This window comes from Megalops cyprinoides, chromosome 8 (assembly GCF_013368585.1).
Source record: "Megalops cyprinoides isolate fMegCyp1 chromosome 8, fMegCyp1.pri, whole genome shotgun sequence".
In the NCBI taxonomy this organism is placed as follows: domain Eukaryota; kingdom Metazoa; phylum Chordata; class Actinopteri; order Elopiformes; family Megalopidae; genus Megalops; species Megalops cyprinoides.
The window spans coordinates 24383747-24400369 of record NC_050590.1 but is presented as its reverse complement, the minus strand read 5'-3'; the positions used below and the strand labels follow the sequence as shown (position 1 = coordinate 24400369).

The 16623-nt window shown below is 40.0% G+C and overlaps 1 protein-coding gene across 1 annotated transcript in view; it reads left to right on the top strand.

Annotated features, from left to right (window-relative positions):
* Positions 1 to 16623, top strand: part of LOC118781705 (SH3 and multiple ankyrin repeat domains protein 2-like) — a 170584-nt gene that overhangs the window by 138087 nt on the left and 15874 nt on the right. The window contains exons 19-24 of the mRNA XM_036534701.1: positions 750 to 830; positions 1042 to 1050; positions 7421 to 7444; positions 10010 to 10134; positions 10899 to 11010; positions 12362 to 14768. Of these exons, the coding sequence (XP_036390594.1) occupies positions 750 to 830; positions 1042 to 1050; positions 7421 to 7444; positions 10010 to 10134; positions 10899 to 11010; positions 12362 to 14768 (2758 nt within the window). The remainder of the gene's footprint in view (positions 1 to 749; positions 831 to 1041; positions 1051 to 7420; positions 7445 to 10009; positions 10135 to 10898; positions 11011 to 12361; positions 14769 to 16623) is intronic.

Below are 16623 nucleotides of genomic sequence, written 5' to 3'. Positions count from 1 at the left end.
GATGCAGGCTTTTCTGTCTTCCTGTGCAGACTAATTAGCCCATTTCATCAGACCAGTAATGACATAAAAGTGTGTTAATGCCGTGTATGGTCTGTTATCCCCACGAGCCTCTGGGAAGGAGACCCAGATGAATGGGATGGGGAGTTAGGAGGGCAGAGTCTGGCTCTTAATGAGGGAGTCTGCCGGGGTATTCTGCTAGAGCCTAGCACAGAGGGAGCTGAAGTCTCTGCCAGATGCCTGCAGTACTGCAGGCTGCTGGCCATTTAACTGGAACCACTTCAAGGCACATGGGCCTTGCTCCCACTGGTGGACGTTCTGGGCTCAAGCTCAGCCTGGAGTTCAACGACCTGGACATGCCTGTCCTCCCTGAACACTATCCCTCGCCACTAGTTGCAAACAACCCGTAGCTCACCATCCTGACCACAGAATGGGCAATACCCATGAATACAGTACTCTCAAAAAATAAAAACTGTAATCCTGTATGTGTTAAGTGCTTAATCAGACTGCAAACTGTGCAGGGTATTGATTGTGCTCCGATCAGTGAACAAGACTGAAACAACTGAAACAGATTACCCAGAGAGTGTGATCTTATAGTGACAAGCTCCTTTGGAATGGGAGTGTGAATAAATGCAGGAAACCTGCTGCATATCAGTGCCACATTGTTTTTTGAACTTGCTAAGATTAGTATTTTTCAGTCAATTAAACCCAAATCTCTCACGCCTCCCTTTGTATCTGGTCTTTTTTTGAAGCACCCCCACCTCCAAAGAGGGCACCAACTACTGCATTGTCCATGCGCTCAAAGTCTATGACCTCTGAGCTGGAGGAGCTAGGTAAGCACTACATGTGTGGTGAATCTGAAAAGCCATATGCTGTAAAGGTGTAAGATTTTTACTGCAGCACTGTAGCCAGGTTTGTGTGTAATCAGAGTACAAAGATACACTGTAAATCCCAGGGACATGCATTATGCTGCATCATAATTCATTATATGCTGTCTAATCCTCTAATGTTTACATTCTATTCTTATTTTATCTGCAACTACAGTTGATAAAGGTAAGCAGTGCCCATGTGTTTTGAATTTCTGTTTTAACATTGCATTTGTACTGAATGTTTTGAAGATTGCTGTGATAGTTAAGTCTGTCTTCTTCCTCATTTCCTTTTGTAATGTGTTTTTTGTCAAGTTCTATGAAGAGTCTATTCAGAAGTCACCATTGTCATATAACTTGATACATTAAGCCCACTTACATTAAACATGCACTCCTGAATGAATTTGAGTTTTGTATATGTGCAGCTTTGAAATTTGGGCTGTCTTGAATATCATGAGATACATCAGTGTCACAGTAGAGATGTTAAATATTAACACTTCAGGGCTGATGAGATTGTTCAGCCTTCTTAGGACCTCTGCATTTTGCTTTGTGGTCTGAGATTATGATTAAATTATGAACATTAGGGTCAGGGACAATTTCTGGGAGATCATTGCTCAATCCCAAGGCTTGGCCTAAATGACCCACAGATTTCTGAACACAGTATATTTGTGACTCATTTGCCTGTTACTGGTTCCTAAGATATTTCCATTGAACCATCTGCCTTCTAAAGTTAGTTAGTTTCCAAACACTGAATCCGTAGCATTTCCTTTAAATCCAAGTGTTAATTTGCCCACTTTTTAATACTGCAGTTTCTCTTCCCTGAATAGTTATGCAATAGTATTTCACTTGTTGCTGAGATGCTAGTGCTGATTTTACTGATCACTAGATCTGAACTTCATTTGAATGTGTTCACCAATTCAGTCTACATACTGTAACCTCATGTGGCTCTGTCCTGCTTCTGTACTAAGTATTGTAGAAGTATTGTAGGGTATTAATAGATTGAACAAATTCCATAGAGCTAGAATAAACAGCAGTTGGAAGGATTTATCTCCATTTGCACTACTGCCTCCAGAATATCTCAGGGTTGACCTCATGCCAAAGCCAAAACTGATGTTAATCTTTCCCACCCAGATCACCACTCTCTTGCTGTCACTGTTTTCAGATAAACAAAGACTAATAGCTTCAAATTGAGTGTGCAACCATTAGGGGTAACAGTTGTTTTAACAAAGAGAACACGTCCGGTTATGGCAGCCATGTAAGAAAACGTGCCTCACGCTGCTCTGATAAAGCTACTACAAATCCTACTGGAAATACTCTTATTTGCAACAAAACTTCAAAACGTAGTGTTAGTGTGGATATTGTAATGCCGAAGGTTGGCAAAGTAAGTAAAGAAAAGAGCAAAGTGTCAAAGCAGCCGAGGTTAACTGACTATCGCATTGTGGTGAAACACAGAAAGCTAACGAAGACATGGCGGAGGAGGTGGCCAGTGGAGAAGTGGAACTCGGAGGTGTGAAGGCGGATGCAATACTGGCTGCTATAAGCTCCATGAAAACACAGTTTTCATCAAGATTTGATGGAATTATGGCAGTGATAGAAAATATGAGGAAGGAGATAAGCGATTGCACTGAATAAGTATCGCAGGTGGAATTACGAATATCAAGCGCCGAAGACAATGTAGTTAACCTGTAAGCTAAAGTACACATGTTGGAGTGAAAAAATAAAACTCTGGAGGATAAGCTCTTGAACTTGGAAACCAGATCTCAATTGAACAACCTGAGACTAGTAAACCTGCCGGAGGGTGCCGAAGGACGGGATCCATGTTCTTTTTTGGAAAAATGGATTCCGGAAGTACCGGATGTTGCAACTGTACAATCCTCAGTTGTTTAGAAAGGGCGCACTAAATCGGACCGATGAGGGACACCAAGGCGCCACCAAGAACACTAATCATGACGTTTCTCAACTACAAGGACAAGCTGGCAGTCATTGCTGCTACACGTGCTAAAAAATACATTCGATACAAGGACCAGCAAGTAAGGTCTTACTCAGATTTAGCTACGGGAATACACTAACTGAGGAAACAATTCAACCCAGTCTGCCAGCAATTGGGCAATCTAGGGATCTGACATGGAGTGATTCACCCTGCGAGACTGTTGGTAACACATAAAGAACAAACCTACACTTTCAAAACCCCAACCAAAGTACAAGAGTTTATTAAGAAGATTCAGAAGGATGCCGGTGGGAGCTAAATACAATATACTAAAATGGTAGAACATATATGGTAATAATAATAAATAAAAAAATTAAATATGGTAATATATGCAATCTGAAATATGGTGCTAAAACATATGACTATTACAAAATCTATTTAACCAGTGTTTTGAATTTTTATATATTAGCACTTTGGAAGCAATTTCAGTTATATAGTACTCTCACATGCATACACATCTATGCATAGGCAGTCATACATACACATGCAAAAAAATACACACTATACACATTGAGCTATTAAACATACACTTTATGCTGGTGTTGTAATTAACACGTGGGACAAAAAATAAATCATGCACACACATATATTCACAGGGAGACGTACACATGCAAAAATACATACTAAACACACTACACATACTGAGCTATTAAACATACACTTTATGCTTATGCTGTAATTTACATGTGGGCCAAAAATATATCACGCACACACATCTATTCACAGGCAGACATACGCATGCAAACACACACACACTAAATACACTACACCTTGAGCTCTTAAATATACACTTTATGCGTATGTTGTATTTAATAGGTGGGACAAAAATATTTAAAACTGTTATGAGGCACAGACTTATAAGGTACAGACTGCAGATGAGTGTTAACTGATGTCACAATATGGATAGCAGCAGTGATTGTTTGGTTAGTGGAAAGTAAAGAGTGGACTGACTGATCCTCACTAACTGTGAAACTGGCGTTAGTGATAGCGGGAGACAGAATGTTTTTTGGGGGGGCTCCCTTGAAAGTGGGAAAAGGGGAGTTGTTCATGTTCAGTGTGTTGGATGTGGATTCTAACATCCAGGTTTGTCATGCTTCTCTGTAATTTTATTTCCATATTACAAGGTAATCTAATATTCTTTGTTGGAGATATCTCAAGGAATAAATCTTAAGTTTGTTTCTTGGAACTGCAGAGGTCTATAACAGCTTAGAAAAGTTAAACAAGTCATGAATAAAATAAAGGCTGTAGACTCCAAAATTGTATTCCTACAAGAAACTCATCTTTTAGATGAGGACAATAAAAAGATTAGGAGGTGGTGACAGGGGAGTGTATTCACAGCATCGTTCTTATCCCAGGTCAGAGGAGTTATGACTCTTATTCATAAAACAGTCCCATTTAAAAAATGTAAAAAATGTAATCAAAGATAGAATGGGAAGATATTTAATAGTGCAAGGTTCTCTATTATCAGAAAATTTAAATTTAGTAAACTTGTATGGCCCCAACATAGATGATCCTAACTTTTTTGTAGATCTGTTCCTTACTCTCTCAAAATTTGCAGGACAATACATAATAGCAGGGGATTTTAATTGCACATTAAACCCCAGTATGGATAGATCCACAGGACTACATCAATCGCATAACAGGTGTAGAACTGTTATTTGTCGTTTTATTAAAGAATTAAGTCTGTTGGATATATGGAGAGAATTAAAACCACATGCCAAACCTACTCTTGTTACTCTGACATATTCCAGACATATTCTCAAATTGATTATTTTTTAATTTCCTAAGAATTAAGGTCCAAAATTCATAACTGCTTCTATGATAATATTGTGGTATTATTATATATATACGTGGATAAAAAAAAATTGACAAAAGACCCATCTAGATGGCATTTTCAGCATAAATGGTTACAAGATGAAGAATGTGTAAAATATATAGGAAAACAGATAGATGAGTTCTTTGAAATTAATACTAGTCAAACATCTGTGTGTACATTTAAAGCTTTTCTCAGAGGACATATTATTAGTTATACAGGCTCAAAATAAAAAAGGCGCATGAGGATAGATTACAATTGGAATATAAAATAAAGATTCTCCAAGAAATGGAATGGAAAACGATTTACTGATTTTGAGAGCTGAATATGATAAGTTGTCTGCTTTCAGAGTTGCCTCTAGTCTTTTAAGACTAAAGCAAAAATACTGTGAACAAGGCGATAAATCAGGCAAATTATTACCATGGCAGATTAAACAATTAGAAACTAAAACATCAATCACAACCATTATATCCAATGGGCATGTTGTTGTAGATCCTACAGAAATTAATGATGCCTTTAGAGGCTGCTATAAAGAATTATATGATACATAAATTGAAATTAATTTCCAAAACCTAAATAGGTTTTTAGATGAACTACCTATACCATATATCCCAACAACAACTGATCAACAAATGATTCTCCTCATTGGACAGAAATGGAATCTCACGGTCTAAAATTTCCTCTTCCCTTATACATATACTCAGACACCGTAAAAAACAAACAAGCTAAAAATCCAATTGTAAAACACGATAAAGATATGGTATGATGTAAAAAATATTTAAAAGAACCACATTCATTGTGACAATATAGTCCAATATGGGGTAATCAGTTCTTTGTACCAGGAAGAGCAGATGCAACATTTAAATTATGGGACTCTAAGGGACTTAAAATGATCCAAGACCTTCATTTGCCAGACTCAGATATTATGATGTGTTTTGATGAGCTGAGGTCTAATTTCAACCTTAATAGAAAACATTTCTTCAAGTACCTCCAGCTTAGAAGCTTTGTTTAAGTAAATCAAAATAATGCACTTACCAGACCCCTACACTCACTTTTGGAAAAAATGATGATAAAGGACAGTTTGAGAAAGGGTATCATATCAGAATTTTACAATTTGCTGACATCGTACTCATCCGAAAATTCACAGCATAAGCTGAATGCCTGGAAGGAAAACTTGCAATTTTAAATTTCAGATGAACATTGGAAAGCAGCTTGCACTGATACTCATAAAAAGTCTATAAATACACGCCTTAAACTAATACAGTATAAATGGTTAATGCTGACATATGTGACACCAGTGGAATTAAATCGATATAACAAAAACATACCAGACATATGCACAAAATGTACGGAAACTAGAGGAACATTGTTTCATTGTATTTGGCAATGCAGAAAGATTAAAACGTTCTAGGAAGAGGTAAGAGTTATAACCGAGAAGGTTATTTCAAAATAAATCTTACTGGACCCTAAGATTTTTCTGTTGGGTTTATATCCAGAGAAACATAATTATAGTAAAAATGAATGAGCATTTATAGACCTCAGCTTGCTTAACGCCAAAAAATGTATTGCACTGTTATGGATTCACAGACCAAGCACTACTCAATGGATTTTATCAAGCCTTCCATTAGAAAGGATGACTTACATATTAAAGGCCATACAGCATATATATGAGAATAGGTTAAGGATTTAGATCTAACAGATGATCAAGTGAATGACTAATTTTTGTGGACAATGCCGTTTCCAAGCTTATAGAATTTGTTATTTTTCTTCTAAATACTTGTTATATTTTGCATCTGTTGCAATTAATATACTCCATTTTGTATAGATTACCATTTGTTAAAACAGGAGGAGCATTCTTGTTTTGAGTTTTTTGTGTTAATGCAGTAATTTATTTTTAAATTAATTTTTAATTTAAGAGAACACAACAGCATTCCTCTGGTTGGAAGGACATTGGCAAAGATGTCCTATTACCTCAGTGCACCTCAGCATCAGCAAAAAGCAGAAGAGCAACTTTGCGGGGAGCCTGACTTTGAAGAATCCTTAATTGCTGGTGTCCACACATTTGCAATGACTTGGCGTTTTGCACTTAAGGAGGGCGAGTGGAAAATTTTGCATTGCATAGTTCAATCCACTTTTCCCCATTCGTTTTATGTAGCTTTGCTCACCTCTTTGTGGACAGAAAAAAGGATCATTGCTTTTTGTATATATATATCTGTCCTTCTGTTTTTAGATGTTTTTCATTTATCCTTTGTTTAAGAATAAGCATAAGAATAAGAAATACTTTTGATTTGTTTTGTGGGTGTCTATATTTCTGATGCTTTCAGTAGGAATCAGACTCCATACTTTCTGTGGATTAATTGTGTGATGTTTCATAATCATCATGAGGTGATTTTTTTTCAGTTGAGTAATTGACGCTCTCAGCTCTGTCTCCATAATAGTATTTAGTGGTAATGAGCATGTTACCCTTAAAGACACAAACTCACATGGTCTGTTGCAGGATACTAAGCGCTGGTTTGTCCTGACAGAATAGTATTTTTAATGTTCTCTCTTTGTCATGTAAAAATAGTCTAATAAATGGATATTATTGCAGTGCTGTTGTAGGTTGTTTTAGGTTGTCTGTACATATATATATATATATATATATATATATATATATATATATATATGTACTGCTTGGTGTTGACAGTTATGTGTCTCAAAGAGCATATATCTATAAGCTTTCTTAATTCAGAATGATAGAATTTTTTTTTTCCCAAGCCACCTTGAGGAAAAAGAAGAGTGGTAAGTTTTAAAGGCATGTTTTATACTGCACACTGTATTGTGTCATTTTAAATTCTGTACTTTGAATAGTGATGTTTTAAATGTTGATAGTATTTATTTGACTACATGTGGGAGAAGCTTTGGAAGTGTTTATTTGTTGGTTATGCTGACTTCACCATTGCATTACCTCAACTTTTGCAAATTGAAAGACAGTAGTATTTATCTGTAATTTTGTGCTGGATTCATATAAAACATCATCTTTATTCATTAAAAAAATAAATACAAAATGTGAAAACATAGTGTCACACTTACCTTGAAATAATCAAGCACTCATCTGATCCAGAATTGTGTTTAAACATATTTAGTTTGATCATTTATCAATCATAAACACACAAGCTGCCATTAAGAAATAACAATACTTTTATATATCAGTAATTACATTTTCACAATATCATGCTTTTTGCATAGATCCAATTTTCTTGAAAAAGCTATAGGATTATGTTCGAAAAGCTATAACAAAAATGTACATCCCAGGTTACAGGAGATTTTTTGTTTGTTTGTTCAATGGAAACGTTCATCAGATATGAATTTCATAGGAGTTCTCCCAACAGGAGAGACTGTGCTTTCCTTAAAGGCATTTCAGTATCTTGGCCCACTCAAGGCTTTGACTCACTGAGATTCAAGACGTTGCTATGGTAATAGTTCTGCATTTGTCCAATATAGAAACATTACACCTGGAAAGCAGAACCTAAGCCAGTTTCTCACTGTTACTGCTACCACTTGTCATAGAAATCCAGTGGTCATTTTCAAAAGCAGGAGCAGTTTTGCACTCTAAGGCAATCTTCAAGCGGTGTGCTGAAATATGTGTTTCTTAGTACTCCAGGGAGGAATCCTGTGACATTAATGTTGCAGCAACAGTGTGTGATCCTGAAAAAAGTGAAACGGAGTGGATTCACTCTGTTTAATAGAGTGTTTAATGGTGAAGGCAAGTACTTTATATGTGCCTTTATTCTCAAATTGATTTCCAAGTACAAAGTGGACCATATATTGGCTATGCCAAGTCAAGCATAGCATCACTACTTTAGTATTACATATATTTCTGCTTTTTCAGTTTAGACCTCGCAGTAGGTAACCCCTAGATTCAATCAACATCTGTAATGCCTGGATTCCACTCATATGTGTCCAGGTTCACTTTCTGTTTCTGTGGGAGAGCTGATATTTCAAAGTAAACGTTGAACAGGTTCTGTCAGAGACAGTATTTTATGTTTGGGAAAAGAACTTAGAACTTTCATTTTATACTTGAATTTATTCAGTCTTCTTTGGATCTTTTCTATGGAACTTACTTGCTAGCATGCTACATTTGAATGAAAATTGAAAAACACAGAAAAAGGAACTACTGTTTTTAGTGTTACCGACCACACAATTCAGGAAGATATTGAAATCTGTCAATTTGGCCTTTTTCCACATGCCTACCTAACTGCTAGTAAGTGAATAAGTGCTAGTTTTTTCACCTAATTAGCTGGCATCTGATGATTGCTACTTGTTCACCACTGTAAGAGAAACATGATGGAAAAAGAGTAGATGTCTGATGCTCTTCTGGAGCTAACTGCATCTGAAGGGACTGTAAAGAAACACAATTAATTTTAGGGTGAATTTGTATCAGACTGGGGCTGTCCACCCAAAGGTCAGTGTAATGGAATGTAATGCAAACAACCTACAACCTGTGACTCAGAAGTGAAAGCAAGTGATACTGCATGATCACCAACATTTGTAAATATTAACAGTGGCTATAGTGAGTTATATAATGTTATGACCACAGGGTGCTTTGCCCTATATTTATGTTCCCTTGTGCCTCTACCTGCTTTGCATTTCCTCAGGACACAGACCTAAGCCCTTTTCAGTAAACTTCCTAAGCCTGGTCTCTCAATACACCTGTTGTGTTTGCATACAGTGTTGTGCAGATACAATTCAGCTTATACTGAATTCAACAAAGCATAGCATGTAGGGGACATCTTCTAGAAATGCACTGTTTTCTCATCCAAGACACCCCATTTCACCTCATTCTTCTCTGTAAAATCTACAACGATTTCCCATTTATCACAGGTTTCTTCAGAAGTGTGTCAGTAAGGGCAGCTGGTCTCTGTCTTCCATGCGTGGGACAGCAACATGTGTGATCTTATTAGATAATTTGATGCCTCATGGCACACTCTGTCCAGCACTGAACCTCCTTCTCTTCCGTTTCTGTGTAGATGCTCAGCCTTCAAATATTGAGGGTCTGAAGAAGAGGATTGTTTTTCAAGTCACACTAAGTAATCACCCAATGCATGGTGGCTTTCCAAAAAACGCCCGCATGTTATGCAGCAGCGGCTAATAAACCTAAGAGCAAATAGACCTCTGATCAAATAATTAAAGAGCTTGCACGGCTACAATTTATTTTTCCACTTTCTTTTTGTTTGGATTTAATATAATTTCATCTGCATTTTGGAAAAGATCTCTAGACCATTGGCTTGAAGGGTCATTGAGTCTGTAAGTGGAGGAGGGGGACCTGTCCTGTACTCAATGAACCATGGGGGGTTTGTCTTCTAGATAAAGTGGATGAGGTCACTCCTGCCCAGAAGCCCATAAGGGATAATGTGTCTGTGGACATGAGGGTCGCTACCATCAAACCACGGCCATCCAGTAGGTGTTTTGCCACCTCCACAGAGATGAATGTGAGTAGACTTCATCTGGTCTTTTCTGTAGTCCCGTTTGATCCCAGTGCACAAATAGTACAGTGCGTGAATTAAGTGCATGTGCCTGTGCACATCCACTTTGAAAGCACTGCTGCTTGCTGATAGATCACATCTCCTGAGAAATGTGAGTGCGGGACAGTGTGGATGTGAGCGAGTGAGTGTGGAACTGTTTATGAACTGTGTCCAGTTCCTGGAAAGGTGCTTTTGCCTCTGATGCGAATGGTTGGGACTGAGTCTGCTGTTCTCTGTGGACCGATTCTGTTGCACCTTAAAGTTGTTTCAGTCCTGGATGTCTGGCTCTTTTTCACAGCTGACATCTGTCACATCTGTTTTTGATGCTGTTGAATTTTGTAGCTTTCAGTTGTCCTAACTGTTGAGTTTTCATTTATATTCTGAAACCTTTATATTGACATTCGACTCCTGGTAACTGCACATTCTGTGGGCCATAGTGAAGTTATGCACTTATGCTCACAGGTGGTGTATATAGTGTTTGATTAAAACAGCATACAATGCAAATAATTTAAAATATGATATGCAGTTATAGGGAGTCAAATGTAATAATAACCTAAATATACAAAGTACAAAGTAAATATACAAAGTACAGTATTTTAATCCACAGGAGAGGTGATCAGTAAATCGGGCTTCACCGAATGATGTGTGATTTCCCTGTACTGTAAGATTCAGGCAGTACTGCATTAGAGGGTTTCTGAATCACAGTCTCTCTCCTGCTCCTCTTTTTGCAGTCCCCATATGATCGGCAGGGCGTGGCTGTGGTGCCCCCAACAGTGCCAGGGGGTCCCAGAGGCTCCTGTCTGGCCATGTCAAAAGGCACCATGAGCAGACAGAAGTCAATAGGTAATATTACTGCAATGCAGTCTGCACCTTAATCAAGACTCAGGCTCAATGGTATCCAGCCACATTGCCCCAATCATTGCTTTTACAGTACTGGAAAAATGACCAGATGACTCACTGAGGACTGCACTTAACTGAGGAACATCCATTTGTTGGTAATATATGCATAGTGAGTGCAGGTGACCCCTATATATTCACTGTGTTAAATAACGTGACATGCAGCATGGTGTGGAATCCACACTGTGGATCAGTGGCATCTCTTTAGTTTCTTTAGGTTTCTTTATTATCAAATCATTTCCAAGGACTGACTTAGATCACATGTGGATTATTGAATCGCAGTGCAGTGTATTTGGATGTGTTGTATCTGTTCTGATCCAAAGTTATTGGTGCTGGGTACTTTTTGATGTTTGCATATATTCTGACTCTCGCTGTCATCGACAGGGCATTTTTTATATCTCAGGTATTGATTGTCAGTGGAAGGTACAACCTGAGATCAATTGGCCAGAAGCCATTATTCATATGTTCAGATACTCAAATTGGATCAGATTGGATCAGATTGGATGCTGGATCCAGTCAAGACTCACAGTGAAAAGTGATAAACCATTTCTCACTATTCTTTTCATGGTCATAGGTTTTAGCGCTGCTTTTGTAACATTCAAGAGCATCTATTACTTTTATATTGTTGAATCAATGATTTATTTCTTTAACTTAAGAAGAATGCATGTTTGTAAAGATGAAAATGTTCAGAGTCTGTTTGTATTATCTTAAATAAATAATTTTCCAGCATAGCACTGATTTTTTTTTTTTGCAGAGCACTTGAGTTTAACATTTTAACCAAGTTCAGAGATTTCCATTTCAGCCAAATGAGTAAGATCAGCTAACCAGTCTGAATGTTTAAAAAGGAAGATTAAAACTTGGAAGATTAAAATTATGCATATGCTTAAAAACTTTAGTCACATTGAGTTCTGTTTTATGATTAGTCAGTTCATTAATGCATAATCATTATCTTGCTGCTTTTTTATAGCTATAAAACTCCATAATTCTCTTGGTCCTGAATGGCTTGCCTGTGTCACCCAGGGCCATTTACAGCTTCTTTACAGCACATTTTCCAGTGTATGCAGTTTCACTGTTTTACTGACAGGATGGAATGAGATTTTGAATGAATGTAATGTTATTAATGAATGTAATGTAATGTGAATATTTTCTTTTATATTTGTTCATTTTTCATCATTGCTCTAATAGATATTATTAGTGGATAGAGTTTGCCAAAGTGGTATCAGCAGCAGTAGCGAATATGGCTGTGTTGCTGACTTAACTTGACTTAATGATTATAATTAACTGCCATCTTTCACAGGAATCACAGAGGAAGAGAAACAGTTCCTGACCCCTCCACTGCTGAAATTTACCAGGAGCCTCTCAATGCCAGACACATCGGAGGATATTCCACCCCCACCAGCAAGTTCCCCTCCATCACCCCCTTATAACACCCCCAAACCTCCTTCTGGGAGAGGCTATGGCACCATCCGACCAGGCTTCACCCAGAACTCTGCTGCCAAAGGCCCTGCCTCTAACCAGGGAGACTACAATATGGCCACCGTGAGGAGAGACAAGGGCATGTACTACCGCCAGAACTCTGAGCAGTTTGACACTGAGGACTCTTACAAAGCAAATCCCTCAGCTCAGCAGAACCTCCATAACCGCAGAGCCCAGGTGCCAGAGAATCCCTACTCAGAGGTAGGGAAAATGGGTAACAAGGCACTGTATGTTCCTGCTAAACCTGCAAGGAGGAAGGGGATGCTAGTGAAACAGTCTAATGTGGAAGACAGCCCAGAGAAGACGTGCTCCATCCCCATCCCCACCATCATCGTGAAGGAACCCTCCACCAGCAGCAGTGGGAAGAGCAGTCAGGGCAGCAGTATGGAGATTGACACATCTGCATCAGACAACCCAGGCCAGTTGCGACCAGAGGACAACCTCCACACCAGCAACCCATTTGCTGCTGCCATTGCTGGGGCTGTGCGAGACCGGGAGAAGAGGTTGGAGGCCCACAGGAACTCCCCAGCCTTCCTTTCCACTGACATGGGTGATGAGGATTTAGGACCAACCCCTGCCCCCCGTCTCCGGCATTCCAAGTCCATCGATGAGGGAATGTTTTGCAACAATGAGCGGCTGCGTAAGCTTATGGCTCCACCCTCCTCCCTTTTGGTCATTCCCCAAGGAGGGGGGAATGTGACTGACTTCAACACCCCTGAGCCTACGCTGGTGAGGGAGCCTCTCAGCACACGCACAAGGAACAGCCCCAACCTTGACAGTCCTGTTAGCCTTCCTGTGGGCAAGATGTACAAGTCCAACGGTGGAAACTACGTGCACCCAGTCACAGGCAAGGTGCTGGATCCCAACTCCCCCTTGGCTCTTGCTCTGGCAGCCAGGGATCGCGCCATGAAAGACAAAGGCCAGTCAGTCCTGCCCAAGAGTGAGCCCCTCAAACCTGACCTCAATATGCCGCTTTTTATTGACACCAAGCTACGGTCCAACATCGAGAGCAGCTTTCCAGCAGCTACCATGGGCCGGCCTAGCCAGCGCAGCGGCCTCCGGAGGCAGATGACAGAGGCTAAGTATGAAGCAGAGTCAGCCAAGGAGGACAAGAAAGCAGAGGAGAAAAAGAACATGCTGATTGACATTATGGACACCTCGCGGCAGAAGTCGGCTGGGCTCCTCATGGTGCACACTGTGGACGGGGCCAAGCCTGAAGAGAACTGCCTGCCAGATGGGGAGAGAGAGAATGCTGTCACCATTGACAGTGCCCCTGCTGAACCACAGGACTCTAACCAACTGGCCGCAGCTGCCCCCTCCAAAACTCTGACTGCCAACCATGACCCTGCCAGCCCACACAGAAAGACTATCATCACTATCAGCTCAGTGGATGAGCCTGTTAAGCTACCCTTCCATATACCGCCTCCGCCCCTGGCCTCTGTCGACATTGATGAGGAGTTTGTGTTTTCTGAGCCCTTGCCACCCCCATTGGAGTTTGCTAACAGTTTTGATATCCCAGAGGATCAGGCAGGGGCTATTGCTGAGCTGCTCAAGCAGAGGAAGAATGGGACAGGGGGGTCTTCTCTTGGTCCCTTTCACCCTCATTTGGCTGTGGCGGTTGCAAATGCAGACATAAAAAAGACAACGGGCCTCTCAAACTGCATATCCCCCAGCTACCCACCACCTCCACCTGAGAGCTTTGAGCCTATCACTGACTCAGGCATTGAGGAGGTGGATAGCAGGAGCAGTGGTGACCCTCATCTGGAGACAACCAGCACTATCTCAACTGTGTCTAGCATCTCCACCCTGTCCTCGGAGGGTGGGGAGAACCTAGACACTTGTACTGTCTATGCAGATGGGCAAGCATTTCTGGTGGACAGGCCCCCTGTCCCACCCAAGCCAAAAATAAAGCCCATCATCAACAAAAGCAATGCACTTTACAAGGACGCTCTGATTGAAGAGGGCCTTGAAACATTTGGGATGCTTCCCCCTGCCCCTCCCCCTCCCCCAGGTGGTGCTCAGTCAGAAGTTCCCAAAACTCCAACGCAAAGGACCTCAAAGCTCTGGGGTGACCCACCAGAGCTCAAGAGCCCACCCGCCCCAGACCCCAAGTCCAATATGATTAGTGAACTGAACTCCATTCTACAGCAAATGAACAGGGACAGAATACCCAAGCCAGGGGAAGCCCTTGATTCTCCCACTGGATCCAGGACAAATTTTGGAGCAAGGTAATCCCTCAAGGTTTATTTGTTATATTGCATTTTTACTGTTTGGAGTGTATTTTCCAGAGTTGATAAAAAAAGAAAACTCAGGCTAATTGCGGACAAAACTAGAAAATTATTCCCTGACCCTGGGCAAAAGTGAGAGACTCCTTTTGAGGCAGAGTGATGTCAGCAGATGTCAACAATGGCAGAATGCAAAGGGGGGGGGGGGGGGGGGGCAGGAAGGTTAGGGCCCATGGCCATGAAGGTGATCTGAGACTGTCTTGCCCCATTTACAGCTGGAGCCAAATAGATACAGTCCAACTGGAAATGAGGCTACAGCAACTAAACTTCATAGCAGCTAAATTTTTCTAAAGCCATGGGCCACCCTCCTCCTCAGTACCCAAAAGTCTGTGAGATTTATTGTTTTACATTTAGTCTTAAAAATTGAGATTGTGCCCGATTACAAGACATAATTCGATAGGCTGTTCCATAATAGTGGAACTGTGTGTGAAAAGGCTCTCCCACAAGATTTCTTTTCAACTTTTGTAACTACCAGCAAGCCAGCATCTTGTATACAAAGTAATAATCACAGGGAATGAATAGATTCTGCAAATAAATGGATGCAAGTCCATGTAAAGCCTTAAAAGCAAGGAGCAGTACATTTTGAATGTGCTGCAAGGAGTTTGAGATGGCATTCAAGCATCCAGAAAACAGAGCAATACAATAATCAAGAGGCAATAAATGTTTTTCTGCATCTCTCATGGACATAAAAGGCCAGAAAAGGCCTTTCTGTTTTTGCATGGTGCAAATATTTATAAATTCTTCATGGCTTTCCTCTTGGTACTCCAGTTGTGATCTAGCAGAAAATGTCTTATCCAAGATGCTGAAACTGAAGTTTTCTCAACACATGATTCTTGCTGGAGAGTTTCTCTATGCTGCTTGCATGAGTTAGTTGCATGTTTAATTCATAGCAGGACTGGAACAGAAGCAAAGGCTTTCATGATCTTGTACCCATGACCTTCTTTAGATACAGATGAGGTAAAGTGTGACTGCTGCAGAATGATAGCACTGTTCTCATTATGGCTATAGTTATATGTTATTTTAATCTCCACTCAGAGGACAGTGGGATAAATGTATGATATGGCATTTGAGGTAAAGTTGTGCACCTATAGGACACAGATCATTGAGTGGCCCCTATGCATATTGAGAAGGGCTTGGGGTGGTATTATCTGGATACCAAAGGCATGTACACCATGAATGTGGGGTAGTTCACATGTTACAAGTGATCCTTGTAACCCCATGACAGAGGTCATGAACTCCATGTAATTCAAAGCAATTATGCATGCAACTGTTTGTGTAGAATTTAAAAAAGGTCTGCTGTAAAATATCTGAGCACACTAAATAGATTGTATGTGAGCTCAAATCAGTTATAATTCGGGCTCTAGATTTCCCATCAATGTATATTTATGTAAAAACTGGTGAAAATAGCCCAATCCAGTCTAAGATTATTTTAGTGACCTCCTTGGTATCAAATATAAAAGTCTTAAAAGTATGCTTTTAAGCTACAATTTTTACGTGTTGTCCACTTATACAGCTTATTATTTTACTGAGGCAATTGTGGGTATCTTGTCAAAGGGTAAACCAGCAGTGCCCCAGCTGGGAATCAAATGAGCAACCTTTTGGCTACAAGTCCTGCTTCCTGCCACTTGGCTACACTGCTGCCCAATTAAAGACAAATATTGATTGGATTCAGAGATTAGTATGTTTGTGCAGGGATACTCTGACCAGCAAGAAAACAGAATGAATTGAGTTGAGTTGAGTTGAGTTGAGTTGAGTTGAGTTGAACTATTTGTGATAGTTACTTATTGCAGATTCTAAT